Genomic DNA, 23,917 nt, shown 5'->3' with positions numbered 1-23,917 from the left:
AAGTTCATACAGATGACAATCCTACAAGAGTCTAGCCTCATAGTGGTTTGCACATTACATTTAGATGATGGGTGTAGGGTAAAGCCACTGCAATGCTTCATGGTTGTACAAGTTATAAATAGACAGGCCATTGGGTCACATTGGCCTTCAAGTGGGATATTTTTGGGGTTTAAGCCAACTGGCTGGACACCCATTACAAACCCATCCTTACTAAATCACTTATTCTATACTTGCATATAGAATAAGGAGAAAAAGTGGATATCTCTCTATGCTTCACCCACTCCGGGCTCTCCATCCTCACACAATACTGCACTCACGTATCCACGCATGCCCACTCATGACTCTACACCCATGTTGCTACACGATCCCCATTTGAACACCTACGCCAATGCTGCATAATACAAAAATTACAAAATCAAGAGAGTGACCTCCATCCCAACACACATCTATCAATGGATGGGTATCCATTTTCACAATGCACCAATCATGACCTAGTCATGTGCTTATAGTTACAAAATCTATCTCTTTGTACACCCTTCTCTTGAATTTTTCAAAAAACCCTATTCACATCATTTTGAGAAAAAAAATTCTAAAAACAAAACTTCAAATAATCCACCATCTTTTGTACACTTCATGGTCCATGCACTTGGATTTAATTCCTCGTGCTTATATTCTCTTTATGACCTCCTAAACCATCATGGTTCCCCTTGCCATGACCTGATGTGACGTAATTCCATTTCATATCTAGGTGAGTTAATTGATAGTACTTGGACACAAAGGAGAAGGGTCCCATTGATTAGAATTGAGCAGCACAACCATGTGACCAAACCCAATGTATTTTTTAAAAGCTAAAACCTTGATATTTCAACCATGCATTACATAAGACAAATCACTATTGCACAAATAATGTATCATGTTCCTTCTCTTTTGAAACGTAGAAGTGTGTAAATTTTTCAATCTCACCGTTAATGGCCGCCAAATGTATGTGATGTGCACAAGAATAGTGACCTTGGAAGAGTGCCAATGCATGGAGTAAATTTCATTCTATTCTTTGAAATTAGAATTCTCAACAAATTCAATAATAGAGACGATGCCATAACTTAGAAACTTTGCCAAGTAGTCCTTGAATTGTTGAGCCTTCCATCTAGAAAAATAATTGTGCTTGATAAAACATGTTAGCTGACTTTATAACAAGGATACAAATTCCTTGAAATCTAGCTACTTTGTTACCACGTCCTTGCTCTTCTTAATGCTTTTCTTTGACAGCAGCGATTGCTTGGATGTCCTCAAACACTTTGCCCTCTCTCCCACTCTCTCTTCCTTTATTGTCTTTCTATCTCCCACTCTCTCTCTCTCTCTCTCTCTCTCTCTCTCTCTCTCTCTCTCTCTCATGGTTCTTCCACTCTAGCTCCAGCTGAGAGCAATGGAAAACTCCATTACCTCTGCGTGCAACAACATTTCTCTTTCTACACTCATGATCAACAATTTGAATTCAAAGGAGATTGAGGTGCACTCCCTCTCTTTCTTCCTTCCACAACATAATCCTTTTCCCCTATCTCTGAGTACTCCCCACTTCTTTCCTCCATAGCCACCTTCACCTGCTTGTAACAATCACCGTTACACATTTTTAACATAAATTTCATTCAATCCCCTACCACTGCAAGACATTACTAACAAGACAAAACGATATCAATTAAACACTAATTTAGAGCAGGAGTACGTTATTATGCAACTTGGTACATCTAATCCCAATGCTGGAGATCAGCTACAAAACCTTGGGTGCAAGGCAATCAACTTATGGGTTGATGGTCATATTTGCCCTGGCGATCCAATGATCAATGCATCACTGCCCTTTTGTATTGTCACTGAGCTAGTGCGTTTTATTGGAGATGGGAGAGACGGATTGTTTGGCTACTATTGGAGATTATATTCATCCTTTTTCAATGAAAGGGAAGCTATACAACATCTTTGTGCTGTTTATTCATCATTGCAAGAGAAGTACATGAAAGACATTCATCAAGTTAGAGAGGAAGCCAATGAGAAGACGAAGCAGCTAATTATGAGATGTCAAAGCTTAATAAAAATGCAAAGCATCAAAAAATGGAGCAAGAGTGCCACCTAGACAATTACGTTTAGCTACAACACACTACACATAATATGCGCCGACAAATCGATAATCTTACACACATTCCATTGGGCTACCACATTCTCAAGTGCAAGATACATGCAATGTCTATGCTATCTTCAAGCGATGGAGCTTGAAAGATACATATCCGTCAAACTTGGTAGTAATACAAATGCAAGATTCTAATTTCTTACATTTTTTACAGGTTGCTGTAATATTATTTCAATATGCAGGAATTTGGCTCGGATGATGATGGGAATCAATCCCGATGCTCAAACAACTGGACATACTCTGCTGTAGAATATCATCATAAGTCAAAGGAGTTGGTGGAGCTATTGGATGATCCATCCAATGCTGGCATTGCTAATGTTTTACGCTAGAAGTATTTCAATGAGCTAACGAGCATTGTGTCACCTCAGGAGATGATGGAGGTGTGTGACAACACAGGAATAAGTTTCAAGGTCTATGAAGCTTTGTATAGAATTGTCACACTAGGTCACTGAGCAAAAGGTTTGTTTAGGTTGTTGCCAACACCTTATAGTGTCAATGTTGCAAAAAGGTGCGCCAATAATGATTTTGCAAGCTTGTTGGGTGGATGTCAATATGTGGAGGATGCCCTGCCATTAGAAGAGAGCAAATCCTTTCGCTACAAAACAAGCTCAATAATATCTATGTTGACTTGTTAAAGCTCCAAGAGTCAATGATCAGATTATATGGGTTGACACAGGAAGAGTGTGATGGCAAAGTTATATTTGTTATGAAGCTTGATGAGTGCCAGATTGTCAAAGGTCAACGGCTCAAAATGATAAGCGTTACGCTTATGAATAGAGCCTTGGTGGGCGTCAGTGTTGAGCTAAATGCCAACAAGAAGGGGAAAAGCTGTGTGACATTACCACCTACAAAGGTAACAAAGCAACTCTAGGAATTAAGCGTGCTCGTGTGTGGTAGTCTATAGATGATATTTTTTGTTTTCTTGAAAAGGCAAAGCTAACTTGTGCTAAGATATCCACCTTAAAGATTGTAATCAATAATTTCATAACACAAATGGTGGATTCTTGGGGGAGACTCACATAACACATTCCATGGTGGGTCGAACACTTTGTTTTTGCAATAAAAAAACATCAGTGTTTGAACTAAAGTTTTATTATTTTTTGAGTACATTTTTTTTTATCATAGCTCATTTTTTCTCGACACATTCGGCTCATTGGGCATCTGGAGTAGCCAAGGAATGGAGCGCTCACACTACCAAGCAAAAACATTGTAATTTAAAAATACACGACATGGAGGTGGGATAAAAAAGAGCAATGCCCTACATGAAATGTTCAATGGGCTCTACAGATTTTTAGCGGGGAGAGAAAGGAAGAAGACTAGAGTGCAAAGAAGCTTGTAACGCAGAATAGAGAAAGTGGTTAGCCTGAGGCGATCACAATCATATCATGCTTGTAGTGCAAAAGATCGATTTCGATGATGGTTGGGGGCAAGGCAACGAAATGGCAAGCGTAATCACTTCTATTGTAATCATGCATTGTAATGCCACGTGATTTGTTGGCGCCCCAATCATTGGCTCTATCTATTTTATCTATTTTGGATTTTTAAAAAAATTTTATTAGTATTATTGAGTTTTTAAGTTTTTTCTTAAAAAATTAGTACTATATAAGTTAAAACTCACGACTTGAAGTTCATTTCTTGTTTGCACATTCTAAAAGATCCTCCGAGCACAAACATGCACGCACTCATATCTTGCACCACATCGATGATTCACACGAGCAGATTGGCACTATGCACATCAATACCACCATAACCATTGTCATAAAAACTAATGTCTAATTCTCCCAAATGATTTTCTCATGTTAAAGCGATCATTTAATATGGGGAAGTACTAGGGGAGTAAAAGCTAGAATATTGGTAAGGCTACCAGACCGATTTCTGCAGGGATCCAAAGGAGAGAAAATAGGGATCCAAAGGGGAACAGTCTGCAAAAGAGCAATGTGCATCAATGGAGCTTAAAAGACGTAAGGTTTAGCTTCATAAGACTTCCATAGGCTAAGGTTCCAAAACTTTAACTAAAAAGTTCAAATGGTCAAAGATGGGAAAATTGGATGGTGGTGGGAACACTCAAAAGTCTTCCCACATCCCTATCAAGGAGGGGACGAGCCCTAAGTGTAGGGGAGGAGAGAGAAACACACACACACACACACACACACACTCTCCAGAGCTTCCCCCAAAGGGAATACTGGACACATGGCAGATCCTAGCCTAGTTGCCCCAAATCTTCTCTCAAATCCTATTGGATGGCCATAGAGGTGGACCAATGAGAATTAAGCTAGAGTAAAATTAGTCTAATTAATTTTAAAATAATTAATAAAAGAACTAATAGAAATTAAGCTCCCCAGAAGACTATTGGACAATCTACAAGGGGTCCAATGAGCATCAAGCAGCCCAATGGCTTGCCTGCTGATTCCTATTGGCCAGAAGACAAAAAGATCCAATGAGAGTTTAATAAAGTATTTTAATTACCTAAAGCTCTCATGAAAGGGGAAAGGGGACAAATCTCACAAGGCTACCAATTATTCTTCTAATTTGTGATTGGCTAAGCTTTGCAGGAGCCAATAGGAGGCTAGCAAGAGTAATTGGCAAGAGGGGTCGACCAAGAAGAGAGAGAGGGCTGCATTTTTTACCAACACATTGCTATACACTGTCATAATAACCAATATCTAATTCTCCTAAATGATTTTCTCATGTTAAACTGATCATTTAATATGGGAAAGTGCCAGGGGAGAAAAAACTAGAATATTGGTTAAGCTAGCAGACCGGCCACAGTAGGGATCCAAAGGAGGGAAAATAGGGATCCAAAGGGGGGGCCATCTGCAAAAGAGCCATGTGCAACAATGGGCTAAAAAGACCCTAAGGTTCAGCCCATTAAGACTTCCAAAATGCTAAGGTTCCAAAATTCAAAGGTTGTGTACTAAGGTCAACCTTAAGGGAATTGGATGCTTGATGTGTGTACCAAAAAAGTCTTTGCAATCCCTACTTGGGAGGGGGTGAGCCTTTCTTCTAGGGGATGAGAGAGAAAGCCACACACACACACACACACACACACACACAAGCTCCCTTTACACAAAGGGAATGAGGGACACATGTCAGCTCCCTAGGCCAGATGCCCACAAGGTGTACCCAATTCCTATTGGATGGCCTTAGAGGTGGACCAATGAGAATTAGGCTAGAGTAAATCTAGTTTAATTAATTTAAAAACACTTAATAAAAGAACCAATGAGAATTAAGTCTCCTAGATGACTATTGGACAGTCTCCCAAGGGGTCCAATGAGCATTCAACAGCCCAATGGCTTGCCTGATTCCTATTGGCCAGGAGGCAAAGGGGTCCAATGAGAGTTTAGTTTAATTATTAAATTACCTAAATCTCTCACAAAAGGGGAAAGGGGGACACATGTAAAAGGCTATCACTTATGCTGCTTAATAATCATTGGCTTGACTTGGGAAGGGCCAATGGGGAGATAGCAAGAGCAAATAGCAAGAGGGCTTGCCCAAGAGAGAGACGGGGCTGGTTTTTGCAAGGCATTATCACACACACACTCACACACAATCTATGTGTGAAGTAAAGAAGACTATCTCTTCCCAAGATTTAATGGAGAGCTCATTACCTACTCCAAGCTTGTGAGTTAGAAGCCTACATCGACATACTCTTGGCATGCGGATGCAAATCCAACCAAGAGCCAAGCTTTAATGCATGCTTATCTACTCTACCAAGCTAATTACTAAGCTAAGCTATGCTAATATGAGTGATTATGTGAGGAGATGTACATCTTTCTCGTAAGATACTCCTTCTTCCTCTCAATCTACTCTCATACCCTGCTAGCTCTCACCATCTTCGAAGGTGTGTGAGGTCTTGGGTCGGAGAACGAGGATAATTAATGTTGTGTTTGCTAAGTGTTTTGCTTAGTGCATGAAGCTTTCATCTTCATTGCACTAACTAGTCTTGAAGGAACACAAAGAATTGTATTGTACAATGTCTCTCTTGATGGGAGAAACCATAATACAAAGCCTTTTGGAGGGGGGACCGGCTCCATGCAAATCCGGTCCTCAACTGTTGTCAATAGCTTAATTTCTCTCTGTTTTGAAAGTATTGTTGATGCTATCTAACTAGGTGTTATGCTTTTTGTTGCTCTCTCCACCCAAGCACTCTTGTAATTCTCATTAGGAATCTATTCTAATGAAATGCCCACTATGTTCATGCTAATTTCCGCTACACACAAGTTTTTAGGCCATTAAATGTTACATTGGTATCAGAGCACAAGGTTTCTCTTTTCTTGCTCAAGAAGGGAGGTCCTCAAGCTAGCTATAAATGGTTGGTATTATTAATTGCATGTGAGTAAGTAGAATAGGGATTTTTTAGACTTGTAGTGCGCTGGTGCAACCAAAGTTGGTCCACGCTATAAAGGGTGTTATGCCGTGCAAAGGGTGCTACCAGGCGCATGGCAAAGGGCTAAAGCAAGAATAAAGGCCCTGGGCAGGACAGTGGCAAGGAAAATGGAGGCTTAAAGTGTTTTTTTAAGACCAGGGGGACTCCGAAGTGGGCTAATTGGGACGGCATGTCAAAGTGTTCAAGATGCATGGAATGTGCCCCGAAATGTGGTGTTCAAGATGCTCTAGAAGCTTGTCCAGACGGCTCGTCAAACGGAGCCCCGTGTGCAAGATATTGCGATTTAAAGCTCGAGTGTGTAGCAGATCCCCGACGGACAAGGTAGCTGGGGACAGGTGGCCCGAACTGATGTCAATGCATATATGTGTAATGCTCGAGTTACGGAGCATGCATGTCTTCTCGGATTGCGAATCGGAGCTATGGATAGAAAGTTATGGCCGTTTGAAGATTTTTCGGGGGTCGGGTCTGAGCCTACTTGGCCGCATTGAAGGATGTTCCATATTGCATATTTTGGGCCTTGCCAAGGTTCTCAGTAATAGTGTGCGCTATGTGGAGTCAGCACGAGTCGACTGCACGTCAATCGGATACTCGGTTGGTCAAATACAACGAGATGAAGTTGGGAGCCGTGGATAGTAAAAGGCCACAGATGATTTTTTCTGTTTTGGGTTGCCTCGGATTGCGAGCCTGGAAGAGTCGAGAAGTGATGGTGATTGTGTTGAAGCAAGTCGGCGATGCAAACTTCCATCCGGGCTTTGCAGCTTGGCAGTAGGATATTGCGGCAGGGGGTAAACTCAGTTTTTTTCCCTTCCTTGAACGGGTTTTGTCTGAGGCCAAGGTGTGGAATGGTGGAGAATCACGAGGATTTTGGGGCCGGCAAGTGGAGCTCCCATGCAACGTGGTTGGAAAATTCGGATGGCAAGCCCTGGTTGTGTTGTGAGCAGTGAGCACCGACAGTGTGAAAAGCCCATGCTTAAAATCCTCCTTAGCTATAAGTGCAAAAAAACTTAAGTTTGGTGGGAGGAGCTTCAAAACCCAAAAGAGAAGGGAAGTGGGAAACAAAAATAACAAGTGACAAAATCACAAGGCCTGCCAGGCATGATAAAAATTTCTTTTTGACATCCAATTTTTCAAGCCCCCTTTCATATGCTTTGTGTAATGCAATCAACTTATATAATTGGCCATATATTACGTTAACTTAAAGATATAAATAAAAAAAATGACAGGCAATTTTGAGATTGTTTTGATAGGCGAAATAGAACTTGAGAAAAAAAATAGGCATTAATTTTAGGCCTTGATCTGAGGGTAGATCCCACTTTAAAATCACTACATCTCTAAGCTTTATCCATAGAGGTAAAAGCTTCTACACAGCCTCCATCTATAGTAGTGGACCTCCATGAAGCTACAAAAGAATCCACACCTCCCAGTGTTCAAGAATCACCTGATGAACCACTTGAAGTTCGATCCTGGGAGAGTACCTTACCACCCTTGCAACTTGACGAGGCACCTAGGGTAATAGAAAACTACTGGCAAAAATCCTCACCTATTACCAACTGGAACAATTGGTTTCAAAGGGTGACGACATCATTTCAAACGGTATGATCTACCCAAGGAAGGGGGGAGTGTTTGTGGACATCCATCATTCACTTGCTTCCAAAGGCATTGGGCAACCCAAAATCTTTTCCTTGATATATGACATGTGGACATCCATCATTCACTTGCTTCCAAAGGCATTGGGCAACCCAAAATCTTTTCCTTGATATATGACAGTTCATTTCATATTTCAAAACTCAAGACGTGCCCATCATTAGATTTACACAATTCATTTCAATGAGTACCCACTATCTTATTTCAACCAATCAACATTTTTGACATGTCAAAAAATGCTTAAAAATACAACTCAACCTTTTTCCTATTTTAGTCAGCAAAAAGAGAAGTGATCTCTATAGCCTTTGCCCTTTGGGCAGGCCAACCTCCAAGGGGCAGTGGTGCCAGGCGCTAGTGCCAACAAAGTAAGCATTTTTTTTCTTGGCCTACAAAAGAAACCAAGAGGAAAAGAAGAGGAAGCAAGGCAGCGGTTTCGAGAGGGGGAGCTTTCCTTGGGTTTTGGTTTGGGCTGGGGTTAACCAATTGTTAGATGCAAGTATCATATACCCTATGAAGGAGTCGGAGTGGGTTTCTCTAGTGGTTATCACCCCTAAGAAGAATGGAAAATGGCGGGTGTGTGTTGATTACAAGCCATTGAATGCGGCGACCAAGAGAAACCACTACCCGCTGCCGTTCCAAGATGAAATCTTAAATCAGGTGGCAGGTCATGAGAGGTACTCTATTATGGATGGATTTTCAGGGTACTTTCAGATAGGGATTGCACTTGAAGACCAACTGAAGATGACATTTATCTCTCCATGGGGATGCTTTGCCTATCGCAGAATGCCGTTTGGTTTAGTGAATGCCTATGCCACCTTCCAAGACTGGATGAATAGGGTGTTTGGTCCCTGATTGGGCAGGTTCATTAGGGTTTTCATGGATGATATTGGGTGTTACAGCTCAAGGGCAGATCATTTGTCAAAGCTCCAAATGTGTTTTCAAAGGCTGGACGAAGAAGGAGGTCAATTAAACCCTAAGAAGTGCAAGCTAGCACAACCTCGAGCACAATTTCTAGGTCATGTGGTGTCACAAAATGGGATTGAAGCAGATCCGGAAAAGATCAAGGCACTAGTCTTAATGGAGCCTCCCTCTAGTGCGCAAGGCTTGGCGTCCTTTGTACATAAGCTAAAGTACTTGTCGCGTTTTTTCTGGATGCTGTCACAGTATGTGTATCCTCTCCAAAAGAGGGCTCAACAGGTGCATGGTTTTGAATGGGATGAAGATGCTCAAGAAGCTTTTGACAGGGTGAAAGAAATTTTGTGTCAGCTGCCAGCTGTGTGCCCTCCAAGCCAAGAGGATGATTTCTATGTGTCAATGACGGTAGGTACTGTGGCTATTGGAGCGGTGTTACTGTAGAAGGTAGGAAGGAGCTAAAAGCCTATCTACTTTGAAAGCAGGATGATAAGTCCTGGAGAAGTGGCTTACACTGAAGCGGAGCAGTGGGTCATGGCTTTGGTTTTTGCTTGTAGAAAGTTCAAAGTGCACCTCATCGTGCGTAAGTTTTATGTGTTAACGGCTAACAATCTGTTGCCTGAAGTGGTGTTACACTTAAAGCCAGGAAAGCGGATCATGAAGTGTGTGATAGAGTTGCAGGAATTCGAGTTTGAGTTCAAAATTGACCACACAAGTAGGTCCCATTTGGCAGAAATTCTGGTCAACAAAGCAGTGGATTTGCCAATTTATCCAAGAGTAGTACGAGATGAAGCCAAAGAGGAGCCCGACTTGATTGGAGCCTTTACCATGTGGTTTGATGGTGCATATAGGAGGGTGATAAAGAAAGCTGGTGGAGGTGTGGTGATACATGATCCACACGGCAAGGTAATCTTCTCAAAAGCATACGATTTGGAGGATGTTCATACCAACAATGAAGCAGAATATCTCGCCCTCCATCTAGGTTTGAAACAATGCGTCGAGTTCGGCATTTCTAGGTTGGTGGTCAAAGGTGATGCATTATTGGTCATCAAGCAACTCCTAGGCCAATGGCAGGTAAAACGAGATTCCTTAAAGCATTGGTTCTTTGCCATCAAGAAGTTGTTGAAGTTCTTTAGAGAAATCCAGTTCAAGCATGTGAAGAGAGAGCACAACCAAGAGGCAGACCAACTAGCAAGCAGTAAGGTGCAGGTACATATTGCAGGTATATATGTGGCCTCGGCCACATACACAGGTAGGGAGTCATTGAAGGAGGTGGAAGATTTCTTGGATAAAGGGCAGTGTCCCCAAGGTTTTTCTAAACTGCAAAGGAGGAGGATAGTTCAGGAAGCACGCAAATTTACACTAGTAGGTGAAGACCTAATGACTTATGGCAGACGGGGTGCTAAGGAGAGTGCTCTATAAAGAAGAGATTAACTTGGTACTGGAGCAATGTCATGAAGAGAGCGGACACCAGGGGAAAGGTCAAGTACTGTTTCGAGTGTTGAGAGTGGGTTTTTGGTGGCCTTCAATAGGGAAGGATGTACACTATTGGTGCAAGACCTGCCATGAATGCCAGACTATAGGAGAGAGGCGTTTGACAGCTGAGTCACAGGGAGCGATTATTGCTCAAAATGCTTTTGAAAAATGGGATTTGGATGCCATCGGTCCACTCCCTAAGTCTACAAGTGGTAAGAAGTATGTTGTGGTTGCCATCGACTACCTCACAAGGTGGGTCGAGGCCAAAGCTGTGAAGGAGGTGAATGCACAGGTTGTGGCCCAGTTTGTTTTCGATAACATTTGTTGCCATTTCGCGGTGCCGTGGGTACTCATTTCTGATAGAGGGCAAGGATTCAGAAGCAAGCTTATGCAGGCATTGGTGGAAAAACTAAAGATTCAGCATCGGTTTTCCTCGTCTTATCATCCCCAATGCAATGGTTTGGTGGAGAGTGCCAACGGACAAATCATCAAAATGCTCACGAAGTACGTGTATAAGCAGGAGACAGAATGGGAGATCAATCTAGAAAAGTGTCTATGGGCCTACAGGACGTCCTACAAAGTGGCAACCAACTTTACTCCATTTGAGTTGGTTTATGGTAAGGAGGCAATGCTGCCAGTGCATGCACAGTTGGGTGCTTTGAAAGGTATATGGCGCATCAATGCCACTCCCTAAACTGTGTTACAAGATAGGATTGTCGGCCTTGACGCATTGCAGATGGATAGAGAGGCAGCAACAGACTACTATGTGAAACAGCGGGAAAGAAGAATGGCCAAAGTCAATGAGAGTCTGCCAGAGAAAAAGATAGAAGAAGGGGACCTAGTAATGAAGTATGAAAGCTACTTGGACTTCACCTTCCAAAAGAAGTTCAAAAAGAAATGGACGGGTCCGTACAAAGTGCAAAAGGCCTTTCCGAATGGGACCTATCAGCTGGTGAGAGCCAATGGTAAACTTCTCAGGCACAGGGTAAATGGTGTACGGCTCAAGCTGTACTTTGATAGGGGAATGGTGCCTGATGTACATCAAGTGATGACTAGGGGGGTTGGGCAACCCACTTGAAGGGACTCAAGAGTAACAGACATATAGTTTTGTACATAGTGTACATATTGTACATATGGTGGTGTGTTTTCCAGCATGCTTGAGTGTTTGCAGAGTGTTGCAAGTTTCAAGTTCAATAAAGCTACTTTTGGTTGAACATGAATGTTCAACAGGGGGGTGGGCAATGATGGTGCAGCAAAATTTGGTCCGCGCTATAAAGTGTGTTATGCCGTGCAAAGGGTGATACCAGGCGCATGGCAAAGGGCTAAAGCAAGAATAAAGGGCCTAGGCAGGACAGTGGCAAGGAAAATGCAGGCTTAAAGTGTTTTTCAAAGACCAGGGGGACTCCGAAGTGGGCTAATTGGGACGGCACGTCAAAGTGTTCAAGATGCGTGGAATGTGCCCCGAAATGTGGTGTTCAAGATGCTCTAGAAGCTCATCCAGACGGCTCATCAAATGGAGCCCCGGTGTGCAAGATATTGCGATTTAAAGCTCGAGTGTGTAGCAGATCCCCGACGGACAAGGTAGCTGGGGACAGGTGGCCCGGACTGATGTCAGTGCATATATGTGTAAAGCTCGAGTTACGGAGCATGCATGTCTTCTCGGATTGCGAATCGGAGCTATGGATAGAAAGTTATGGTCGTTTGAAGATTTTTCGGGGGCCGGGTCTGAGCCCACTTGGCCGCATTGAAGGATGTGCCATCTTGCATATTTTGGGCCTCGCCAAGGTTCTCGGTAATAGTGTGCGCTATGTGGAGTCAGCACGAGTCGACTGCACATCAATCAGATACTCCGTCGGTCAAATAAAACGAGATGAAGTTGGGAGCCGTGGACAGTAAAAGGCCACAGATGATTTTTTCCGTTTTGGGTTGCCTCGGATTGCGAGCCTGGAAGAGTCGAGAAGTGATGGTGATTGTGTTGAAGCAAGTTGGCGATGCAAACTTCCATCCGGGCTTTGCAGCTTGGCAGTAGGATATTGCGGCAGGGGGTAAACTCAGTTTTTTTCCCTTTCTTGAACGGGTTGTCCGAGGCCAAGGTGCGGAATGGTGGGGAATCATGAGGATTTTGGGGCCGGCAAGTGGAGCTCCCATGCAACATAGTCGGAAAATTCGGATGGCAAGCCCTGGTTGTGTTGTGAGTAGTGAGCACCGACAGTGTGAAAAGCCCATGCTTAAAAGCCTCCTTAGCTTTAAGTGCAAAAAAACTTAAGTTTGGTGGGAGGAGCTTCAAAACCCAAAAGAGAAGGGAAGTGGGAAACAAAAATAAAAAAAACACCTCCAAGGGGAAGTGGCGCTAGGCGCTACTCCTGGCGCCACTGCCAACAAAGTAAGCATTTTTTTTCTTGGCCTAAAAAAGAAGCCTAGGGACAATTCAGGTCATTTGGCCGGACATTAGGTTTGAAGGCTTGGTATATAAGCTAAAACCTAAGCTCTGTAGAAGCCTAGGGACAATTTAGGTCATTTGGCCGGACATTAGGTTTGAAGGCTTGGTATATAAGCTAAAACCTAAGGCTTTGTAAAGGACACATTACGTTATCTCAAATAATATACAGTCGTGGGTTCTGCATCACACAATAGTGAGCTTCACGCACACACACCATCGCGCACACTAATCACATTGCAGATATGAGAGTAGGAGCGTGTTAGCATCGAGGAGCTCTCCGCGTCGACGCAAGCAATGCAAGCCGAGGACCACATCGCGAGCCCGCCTGCTACGAGCTATACTTGGTCTTAAGTACCTCAAACGACATCCGTTCTGAATGATCGAGTAGTCGTTAGAATCAGAGTGAGAAGCTCTTCGTGTTGGTGTCTTTGTAGATCAGTTCTGGTAACTTTGGAAATTGCTATTTTGAGTCTACCGCGACAGCGATTAGAGGTCTTACAATTATGGTTTTTAGGGTTTAGGTGTTTGGCCACATAGGATATGTCCTTGTGAGTCTTACCCTCCGATTTCGAGTCATTCCGATATGATTTGAGAATGTTTCGAGCTTGTAGTGTTTCGTAGGATGCGTTGTCTGTTTCTTTGCTTTATGGTAGTGTTGTGGTAGGATTAGTGACTATAGAGTGTTGTTCGTGTCTAGCTCAAGGTTGACAACCCAGAGATTGCCTCCATGTCCTAGTCGGGTCAGCTACGTCCTCGGATTGACAGTTTGTTGGTCTGTGTTCTCGCTGTGCTCCATTGTCCGTCGCGGCGTACCCGCTAACACCATGCATCTTATGCATCAGATTGTTATGCTTTGGCTGTGTCTAGCTTACATGATGTCGAGGAGCCTTTGACTTTTGATGAAGCACAAAATTCAGAAAATTGGATGGCTGCCATGCAATCTGAATATGATGCACTTATAGAAAATGACACATGGACTTTATGTGATTTGCCTCCTGGCAAAAAGGCCATTGGTACGAAGTGGGTTTACAAGTTGAAACGCAAGCCGGATGGTGAGATCGATCACCATAAGGCTCGACTTGTTGGAAAAGGTTATGCACAGCAAAAAGGCATAGACTATGAAGAGAATTTTGCTCCCACTTGTCGTATGACTACTGCACGTTTTCTATGTGCATTGGCAGCTCATTTTGGTTGGGATGTACATCAATCAGACATTGTTACTACTTTCTTGAATGGTGATATATTTGAGGAAGTTTATGTAACGCAGCCTCGCGGTTTTGTCATAAAAGGACAAGAGGACAAATTGTGCAAATGTAACAAGGCTTTGTATGGGTTGAAGCAATATCCTCGTGCTTGGTATGAGAAAGCTGACACTCATTTGGTCAAACAAGGCTTTCGTAACAGTCCAACAGAAAGCACATTGTATGTAAAGCGTGAGAGTGATGTACTTCTCATTGTGGTTCTTTATGTTGATGATTTGCTGATCACTGGGGACCAAATGAGAGACATATTGCTGAATTTAAGGCTGATTTGAATGCTACTTTCAAGATGAAAGATTTGGGGCTGTTGCATCATTACTTGGGTATACAGTTTAAGCAGTGTGATGGTGGTATTTCCTTGTGTCAGAAAAGTTACATAGAGACATTGCTATGTAAGTTTGGACTTGAGGAATGCAAACCTATTGCCACTCCCATGGAAACAGGTTTGAAGTTGAGTCTACATGATACTGGAGATCCTGCTGATGTCACTCTTTACCAAACTGCTGTTGGCTGCCTCATTTATGTATGCAACACGAGGCCGGATATTCAGTTTGCAGTCTCACAGGTCAGCAGATTTATGCATAGCCCAGGGTCTAAGCATTGGCAGGCTGTCAAGAGGATTTTCCGCTACCTTAGTGGAACTTTACATCTTGGCTTGTTTTATCCCAAGGGGATCATTTCCGCCAGACTTACATGCTTTTTCGGACTCAGATTGGGCTGGTTGTTATGACACGCGAGTGTCCACAAGAGGTTTTTGTTTCATGCTTGGCAATTCATGTATATCATGGTTGAGCAAGAAGCAACCTACTGTTGCCACTTCGAGTTGTGAGACTGAGTACAGGGTAGTCTTCACAGCTACGGTTGAGTGTGTATGGCTCAGACGCCTTATGGCTGATTTCGGTGTTGGACAGGACACTGCCAACACTATCTACACTGACAGTCAAAGCGCATTGGCAGTTGCGAGGAACCCAGTTTTTCATGCTCGCACAAAGCACATTGAGGTGCATTACCACTATGTCAGGGAGAGGCTCTCAACAGGAGAGATCAGCTTGGCTTATGTGCCAACACAGGACAACCTTGCAGATTTTTTCACAAAGGCATTGTCTCGTGAGAAGCTTGAAGCTTTCCACAAAGCTTTGGGCTTACTCCCCTTTGTGGACTGATCCTGTCCTCAGGGCATGACACTTCCCTTTACTCATGTGCCAGCTCTCGTTCACCGCATCACTCCAAGGGGGATTTGTTACCATATACATGTGGTAGTGATGTGTGTGAACACATCACTACCACATGTATACACACTACACATGTATTTGTTACCATATACATGTGGTAGTGATGTGTGTGAACACATCACTACCACATCCTAGTGTGTGAACACACTAGGACCGCCGGGGCATTTTTTCTCTCTTTAGGAGGTTTTTTCCCCGGTGCATTATATATACGCCCATCACTCTAGGGCTATCTATCTTTCCATTACACACTCTCTATTGTGTGCCTTGAGCTTCCTTCGTCTTCTCCAAGCTGTGTGTGTTTCTCTGCAATCCTAAGTCCAACAGTTTTGGGACCTACAACTCAAAGCCATTGTCTTCAAAAAGTTGGATTTTGGAGAGCAAAAGCAACAATTTGTGCGGGCTTAATCGAAGAAATGGCGAAGTATGTCAACTCCCAAAGTCCACGTACCATATCGGCGGTAATACACCATACTGTGGTGGCCTCTCGAATCAATTTCCAAACGGGGGCTAAAAGAAATAATAAGCCCACGGAAAACAAGGGTTCCAACGAGCCTAAGGGGAAGGAAAATGTCCAAAAGTCTCCTAAGGGCAACTCCAACAAAGCTAAAGAGAAGGGAGTTTACAAAGGTAAAAACAAACTCTCTCCTGAAGAGCTTGAGCGTTATCGCAAGGATAACCGGTGTTTCAAGTGCGGCGAACAAGGGCATGCGTACCGCGCTTGTCCCCAAAAGAACAACCGCCAAGATCCTCCTAGAGCTTCCTTGGAGGGAAACTCATTTCCTCAATGAGGTAATTGAGTATCTACTGAATAAATTTATGGCCATTCATAACAAATCCGCTCCTTATCATCCACAAGCGAATGAACAAGCTGAGCACACAGATAAAATTCTTAGCTTGGTATTGACTAAAGTGATTAGCTCAGGATGAACTGGTTGGGAAATGAATCTACATGCTACTCTATGGGCTTATAGAGTTTCATTCAAGACAGCTTTAAATGCTACACCCTTTAACCTTGTTTATGGTCTTGATGCCATACTACCAATGGAATTTCTATTGCCAACACTAAAGGTAGCTAAAGATCTTGTGTGGACAAGACATGAATTGTTAGAGAGGCTTGAAGATTTATAAAATCTTGATGAACAAAGGCTGATAGCTGTAGTTCACATCTACGCACACAAACATAAGCAAAAACAGTTTTTTGATTCACATCTAGTCACAAAAATCTTCAAAAAGGGGACCTAGTTTTAATTTATTCTCTGAAGCAACACATTCCCAATTTCAAGAAAAAGAGAAATGGATCGTTTGTCATTGAAGATGTATCTCCAAGTGGAGCAGTTACATTGTCCACTTAGATGGTGAACCAATGGCTAACTGGATTAGTGGATGTCTCTTAAAGAAGTACCATTTGCCACTAACCAATGATTTGCTAGAAAAAATGCATGCAGCAAAGCAGAGAAAGATTAAACGACAGAAACTTGTTGATGAAGCTCAAGAGAAAGCTCAACTTTGCGTACTCAAGAGGAAAGATGCATTCATAAATCAATAAACAGCTATTCCCATCAACACTTTAGAACCAGATAAAAGACTATGGGAGTCACAAAATAATGCAGTATCAACGAATGATGAATGGTTGGATGGAATTGAGCTTCGCATCACAATACAATTGAAAAATCACAGCATGTGCATTGGATGCCTTAAGAAAGATCAAAAACCCAAGCACTTTCAAGAAACATCTTTCTTGTTGGGAGAAACTCGTGTCTCAAGTTGCTAAAAATAAGAAAACAATATATTTTATGTCCATGCTACATTGTGGTCATTTGTGCTTGCATAATCTCAAGGAAAATGTCTCTTTCTCACATTGCTTCAGACATGTATTTGCAAGTGCAAAATCTGTATAATGAACTCCCAAAATCCATGCCATCTGGGACTGAAAAATGCTCCTAGAAGCTTCACCATCATTATTATGCTCTTTTTAATTTGAAGTCCCCGATTGATTGGAAAGTTTTACTTGATTCAACGTATATTGAATATTACTTGCAATCACATTTGTGATGATAAACAAGGCAGGATTTAACATTTCAAAGGCAGGGTGCTACAATAATTGATTGAAAGTATCCTTTCATGTGTCTAATTCCATCTCCTTGGTATCTTCCCTTCATCATTTTCTTTCTAGTTTTTTGCAATGGTAATCTTGAGGACTCAAGATCAAGTGAACCATACAGGGTGGGATTTCCCTGACAATTGCACATTAATTCCAATGATTAGGGATTTTTTATTGGTTTTTGAATGAGGTGCATATCAATGTTGAGGTACGTGATCGAGGTGTAACAAGGTAATCAAAGCATAAATTTGAAAGCTTTTGCTGTTTGTAGGCATCAAAATCTGTGTAATTTCTTGAATTCTATTGTTATTAGGTGTAAATTCTATTCTAATTCTTATTTATCTCTCAAAATCAATCCCTAATATTCAATATATGCTCTTATTAACACTTAAGTCACCCCTAACTACACTCATTTCACTTGGTTCAACCTAATCTTCTTGCAAATCACACCCAAAAAACACCATGGCACTCTCTCTCTTCTTTCTCCATTCCTCTTGCTTCTTTAAGGCCCAATTTTCTCTAATTTTTTGAAAAGAGACTTGTACCTTGTACCAAATCATCGCTAGAATTGTGTGATATTGTGCTCATTCCTTGTTGTTGGAACTGATCAATGATGTTGTAGTCCTCAAATATATTGTAGTCCCTCTCACAAGCTTGAGATTGAGGAGGTGAGTCTATCTTGTGTGTGTGTGTGTGTGTGTGTGTGTTTGATTTATTTTTCCATCTTTATAGAAGAACCATATAGTGAATTGTACTGAATTTGATCAAACTTAACAAGCAAACTTCAAAAAATGACTCAATTGTAATGACACAATATGAAAAATTGATCAACTCTATAGAAATGCATTGATTCATGAAGTACACAAATACAACTAGCAATCCAAAAGGAGTAGGTGCATCTCGTGGTAGATGAAGGAAAGGTTGGTATTTGCCACCATCCAAACATCAAAGCTTCTTACAATAGGCTACAATGAATGGGTAGATAGGTACCAAGAGACCCCTCCACTTGTTATCGCAGTCACACCTCCCAAAATAACCCCTTATTATCCTGATTTATGATCAGTTACTATGATAGGTTTTTTAGAGGCTTTAGCTTTTCTAGGCAAGAACTCTCTAGTCCTACATGGTTCTACTAGTGGTAATTTGTGTTCCAATAACTTGCTACTAATTGCTTTAAGTTTCTCTGAGTTAGTTATCACTCTATATATACTGTGCATTTATCCTTAATTTACTTGATTCTTGTATCAGACAAGTTTGCATTTCATGAGAATTGGCAATCATTATGTACTTTTCAAAAAAAAAAGGCCAAAATTTTGTTTGTTTTCTCAAGAAAATTTCAATAAAAACCTTATGGACAATTCTCAAAGAGTCTCAGATAACTTCAAGTAAACCTTATGAATATGTTTAAGTTTTTCCTGCACATAATTGCCCTTTTTCTTTTGTTATTAAGATGGACTGTTATCACTAATATTTAGCACAAATAAAAAAGTAAAATATAGTCATTTCAGTAACTAGCCTTAAACCTGCCCAACCACTCTGCAAACAACTAGAGAATGTAGCCCAAATCACATTTAAATAGGATTAAACATTATCCCAATAGAAGAAAAAGTAAAATATGATGATTTTAGTAACTAGCTTCTAACTAGTCTGCAAAAGCCCACCAAAGAATGCCATCCAAACTAGAACTTATTACTTGTATTCAACAAGAAAAGTATGTATTCATGTATGTATGTGTGTGTTTAAGTGTGTGTGTGGATCACAATCAATACAGTCCCAAAATCCATCAGCGAGTTCCTATTTTAAAATCAACAAATGTGGATCATGTGTTATGAAAACAATAGACCGTTTTTTGTGTTCCACGTATGCATGTCATAAAGCACTGTAAGAATGAAATCCAATACTCAGTAGGCAAGAGAGTCAGATCCCCTCATGAGGAGAACACCACATCTCCATTCTCACACTTCAAGTGCAAGACAAAATTGATCTTTATTGTTTCAATAAATCCTCATTACCATGCAACTAGAAGGTTTCCTACAGTAGTAATGATGCTAAGAATCACCAGCCAGAATAAAGGACCCAATACACTCTAATAGAGAATCTCATCCACACGTTCTAGTAGGAACCAACCAATAAGGTATTCCACCTCATACCCAAGTCATTTTTGTAACTGAATAGTGTCAAAATAGAAATCTCATGCAATATGGAATCCACAAACAACTTTTTGAGTTCTAATTATGCATACCATTATGTATTTTAAGAAATGCAAGCCAACAAGGTGTATCCATCAAGGTCCAGATACATGAATTGTATGGAACAACTCAGACATTAGGAATATATCCATAGCTACTTGCATATGTTCCATCTATAAGTAGTGTAGTTCTAGAAGCACATAGATTCAACACCCAATATAATCCACCAAAAGTAACAACTCAATGTATCACCAAAGACATACTTGAATGAAATTTTCTCCTTTTGGATCATATAAAAACTCAAAAAATCATCCCATGAGCATAAGCCTCTAGATTTCCTAGAAAGCTCATCATCATTGACTAGCTATGCATTACAAAATTTCTTACACGAATTATGTGCAAAGGTCATAAAAATTATGATGCATGTTATGAACACCATGCAATCTCCCACAAGGCATCATTACCAAGAACAAGCCATGAAAGTGTCGATCAGTATCGTCACACTTTCCTTGTGTATACAATACAAACTGGACATACATGTTTATCTACTGCACATCAACACTCACTTACATCATTTTGGCTACATACAATTGGGCGAGCGTCAACGACATGCATTATGCTTCCATTGGTGTGTACACATATGTGTATGCATATATTTTTTGTATTTACGGGCTTTACAGTGGGTTCCAAGTTGTACATTGTTGATTAGATGAGCCTAGATACCTGCAGCATGTTATACATTTTTTGGCCGGCCGCCCATTTTTAAAAGCCCTTGTATATAAGTCAATTCACAAGATGTGAAAGGGCAGTCTTAGAGAAGAGAGTGTGAGGGAGTGTGGAGAAGAAGAAGAGGAGTGGCTATGGAGCTTGGATCTTCCACATCATATGTAGTGGTCATTGGGATTAATGGAAGCTAAGTTCTCTCTACTTTCTCTTGTCTTTCAAGCTTATGTGTGTTAATGGTGTATGATTAGTGTTAATCTTCTCTTCTCTCTCAAGTTTTCCCTCTTGTTTGAGCATTCTTGCTTCACATGTGTGCTAGATTAGAGTGTGTGTGTACGTAGGCTGCATACATTTCTCTCGTTAGGCTTCTTTGTGTATGCTTAATGTGTGATTAGAGTGTGTGTGCTTGAGATTAGAGCAAAGGGATACACCATTGTCTGCATGATTAGAGAGTTAGAGTGTAGATTGAGAGTGTGTGTGCATAGATCTTGCTTCATCGGCTTTCCCTCTTCTCCTCTCTTGCTTTACCCTTGTCCTCATTCCGTCACATTAGGTGCATCCATGCCTCCATGCACTAGCCGGGTTCCGATCCACCGGATTGACATTATGTCGGTGGGTTGTGCGTTGTGTTATGACTGCCAACATTGGCGCCGTTGTCGGGGATCGAGCGCTTAAGCTAGAGGATCACCCGTGTGATGGTTTGAGTTTCTAATTTTCATTAGGATTAGGTATTGGTGATGGTGAATGGTTGATTTGTGATGAAATTTTGTTAAAAAAGTTGTGTGTAATTTTCATGTTTTCTCTTCATTTTCACTAATTGATCACTAATTTACTACTAATCCGCTAACAATTGGAGTGTTTTACATGTTTATGTGCCTAAGTAGAGGCTTGTGCATCACTCTTACGGGTTGAAATTTCATCAATTTTGCATGATTTGAGTGATTAAAAAGTGTGTAATTATGGGTGATTTGTGCTAATTTTGATGTCTAAGTACTCACTAATCTTGTGTGTTTTTGGTGATACACATGAATGAATCTCTAATTGGATGTTTTGCTTTCATGATTATGTGTTTGATTTGAAAAAAAATGATGCTACACATGATGCTTTGTGATTGGTGCTTGTAGGTGGAGATGCGGTGAAGCGGTTGTCTACACACACACACACACACACGTGTGTAATCGTCAATTGGAGTGGAGAAATCGACGCGATTCTTGTTGTAATGTGAGTGCATTAACCCACTTTAAAATCTAAAATTAAAGTGAAGGTTTGAGAATTGATTAGGTGCACTTAATCGGTGAAAATCTGTGTGCACTAGTGTATGCCAACGTGAGGGCAAATGTGTACAAATTGGTGCTTGTTTTTTGGAAATTTTGATGCTAATGTGTTTGATGCAAAACCATTGATTGATTATGGTCATTATGTTGATATGTTTTATGGTTTTTGATTGCCAATTTTGCACCGAAATGCTGCCCAATTTTTGGTAGAATGTGTGTGCATTGATTAGCGATTAGTGCTTGATTATGCGTGTGTGTGCACACTTTATTGGGCTTGTAATTGATTGCAAATTGATGTGAAATTGGATGAATTGCAAAGTTCAAAGTGTGATGATCAATTGTATATACTTAATTTTGCTTAATTCTATTGCTAAGTATGCTAATTTTTAGTCAAAATTAGGCAAAAAGAGAAGCAAAAATCGACTTAATTTGGATGCAAAATGCATAAAAATTTGATTTTGAAGTGTTAATTGAAAAAAAATCTTCACCAAATTGAGAGCGTACGCACTTCACGACCTATTTTTAGCTTTGCATGCGCATAGGTCTCACTTCTCAGAACAATGTGTGCATTTACTTAAATTGGGTGTGTGTGCACTTACTTGATTTAGGTGTGTGTGCATTTACTTAAATTGGGTGTGTGTGTGCACTTAGTTGATTTAGGTGTGTGTGCATCATTTAAGAGGGTTGTGTGCCATCCTCAATTTGGGTGTGTGTAAAGTGTAGTGCACAAGCAAACAAAGGGAGTGGGGGTCAAGCACATGTGCATGCTTGTTTTTAGGTGCGTGAAAAGGGAGTAAAGTCAACAAAAGACAAGGCATGTGAGAAAAGAATCTAGGTGAGAGAGAGAGAAACAAAGTCAACAAAGATAATAAAAAGAGTGTGAAAGCACAAGAAAACAAAATTTGATTTGCATGGGCGTCTGAATTTAAAAGGCCTTATTAAAAAAAAAATGATTTTTTTTCTTTCTTTCTTTTCTTCTCACACATATTCCACACGCATCATACGCCCCACATACTCGACGCTCGTGCGCATGTACACACGATTAGACACATTTAGAGCAGATACGTCCGAGAGTTAGGTTTTGCCAGATTTTGCCAGATTTGAGTCCGATTGTACGCATAAACCTTGATATAGTGCAGATTTTGATTTTAGTCTACATTCGACGAGTTGACGAGGTTTAGAGGCCTATCACACGCCGAGAGCGCACATATGAGTACACATTCGTGCTCTGAGTACACATTGCTCACACTTGTAGGCGAGCACAGAGGCCGGCCCTTTTACACGGACACATTTGGATATTTCTTTGTTCAGTGCGGCACCTCCTTTGGCCCCACACAGACCCTCCAGGTGGTGCAAGTCCTTCCCGACGACACGTGGAATGGCACATTTAGAGATGACTATCACGCCACGTATGTGGTCGACCATTTGATTAGGCTAGAGGAGATAGAGCTAGTACACGTAGATGGTTTCCTTGAGTCCTTCGACCATCCTGTGCAGGTTACATTACAGTGGGTAGGTCCTCGAGTGATCTATATAGATAGTGCTCAGCGCATATATCGATTAGAGTGTCACACTTCTAGTAGACGCCTATCCACAGATGTTGTGACACTAGTTGGCGAGCCTAAAGACAGATGCTACATGAGCACCACAGGCACTGAGCTTTACTTTTTGACTTGTGGATTGCCGTACGATCCTTGACCGACCCAGCGCCCTACTTCGAGTAGGAGTGCCTTACCTCCTTTAGACATAGTGCCACCACCCACATCACTAAGGAAACCACCGCCAGGATTCTCCTCACCTAGACTTGATTTGCCGCCAATCATTTCGAGCTATTACGAGTCTAGAGCGATGTACACGGCGATTGCTAGCACTTTGTGTACCACTCACAGTGAGCCACAGATAGAGACCCAGAGCCTTTGAGACACATACTTTAGAGAGTCTCAACCTCGACACCTTGCACCATCTAGAGACCCATGCCAGCCTTTGATGACACAGATTAGAGAGCATACGAGAGAGTCTATGACGACCACATCACCCTAGTTCAGAGCACCAGAGGTAGGGCCCGGTAGATCACCCATTGTAGATATGAGTGCCCCTAGACCAC

At 41.5% G+C, this 23,917-nt stretch overlaps 1 protein-coding gene across 1 annotated transcript; it reads left to right on the top strand.

Moving 5' to 3' along the window:
- Positions 1-23,022: 23,022 nt before the first annotated feature.
- On the top strand, positions 23,023-23,511 carry LOC147432283 (uncharacterized). Its single transcript, XM_086493015.1, has one exon. The coding sequence runs from the start codon at positions 23,023-23,025 to the stop codon at positions 23,509-23,511; it is 489 nt and encodes a 162-aa protein (XP_086349141.1).
- Positions 23,512-23,917: the final 406 nt, after the last annotated feature.

The sequence above is a fragment of the Adiantum capillus-veneris genome, chromosome 20, assembly GCF_014529385.1.
Source record: "Adiantum capillus-veneris isolate H3 chromosome 20, ASM1452938v2, whole genome shotgun sequence".
Classification (NCBI taxonomy): domain Eukaryota; kingdom Viridiplantae; phylum Streptophyta; class Polypodiopsida; order Polypodiales; family Pteridaceae; genus Adiantum; species Adiantum capillus-veneris.
This window is presented reverse-complemented; position numbering and strand designations above follow the sequence as displayed.

Coding starts and splice junctions, on each gene's coding strand:
- LOC147432283 (XM_086493015.1), top strand. CDS start 23,023: ATGAGTACACATTCGTGCTCTGAGTACACATTGCTCACACTTGTAGGC.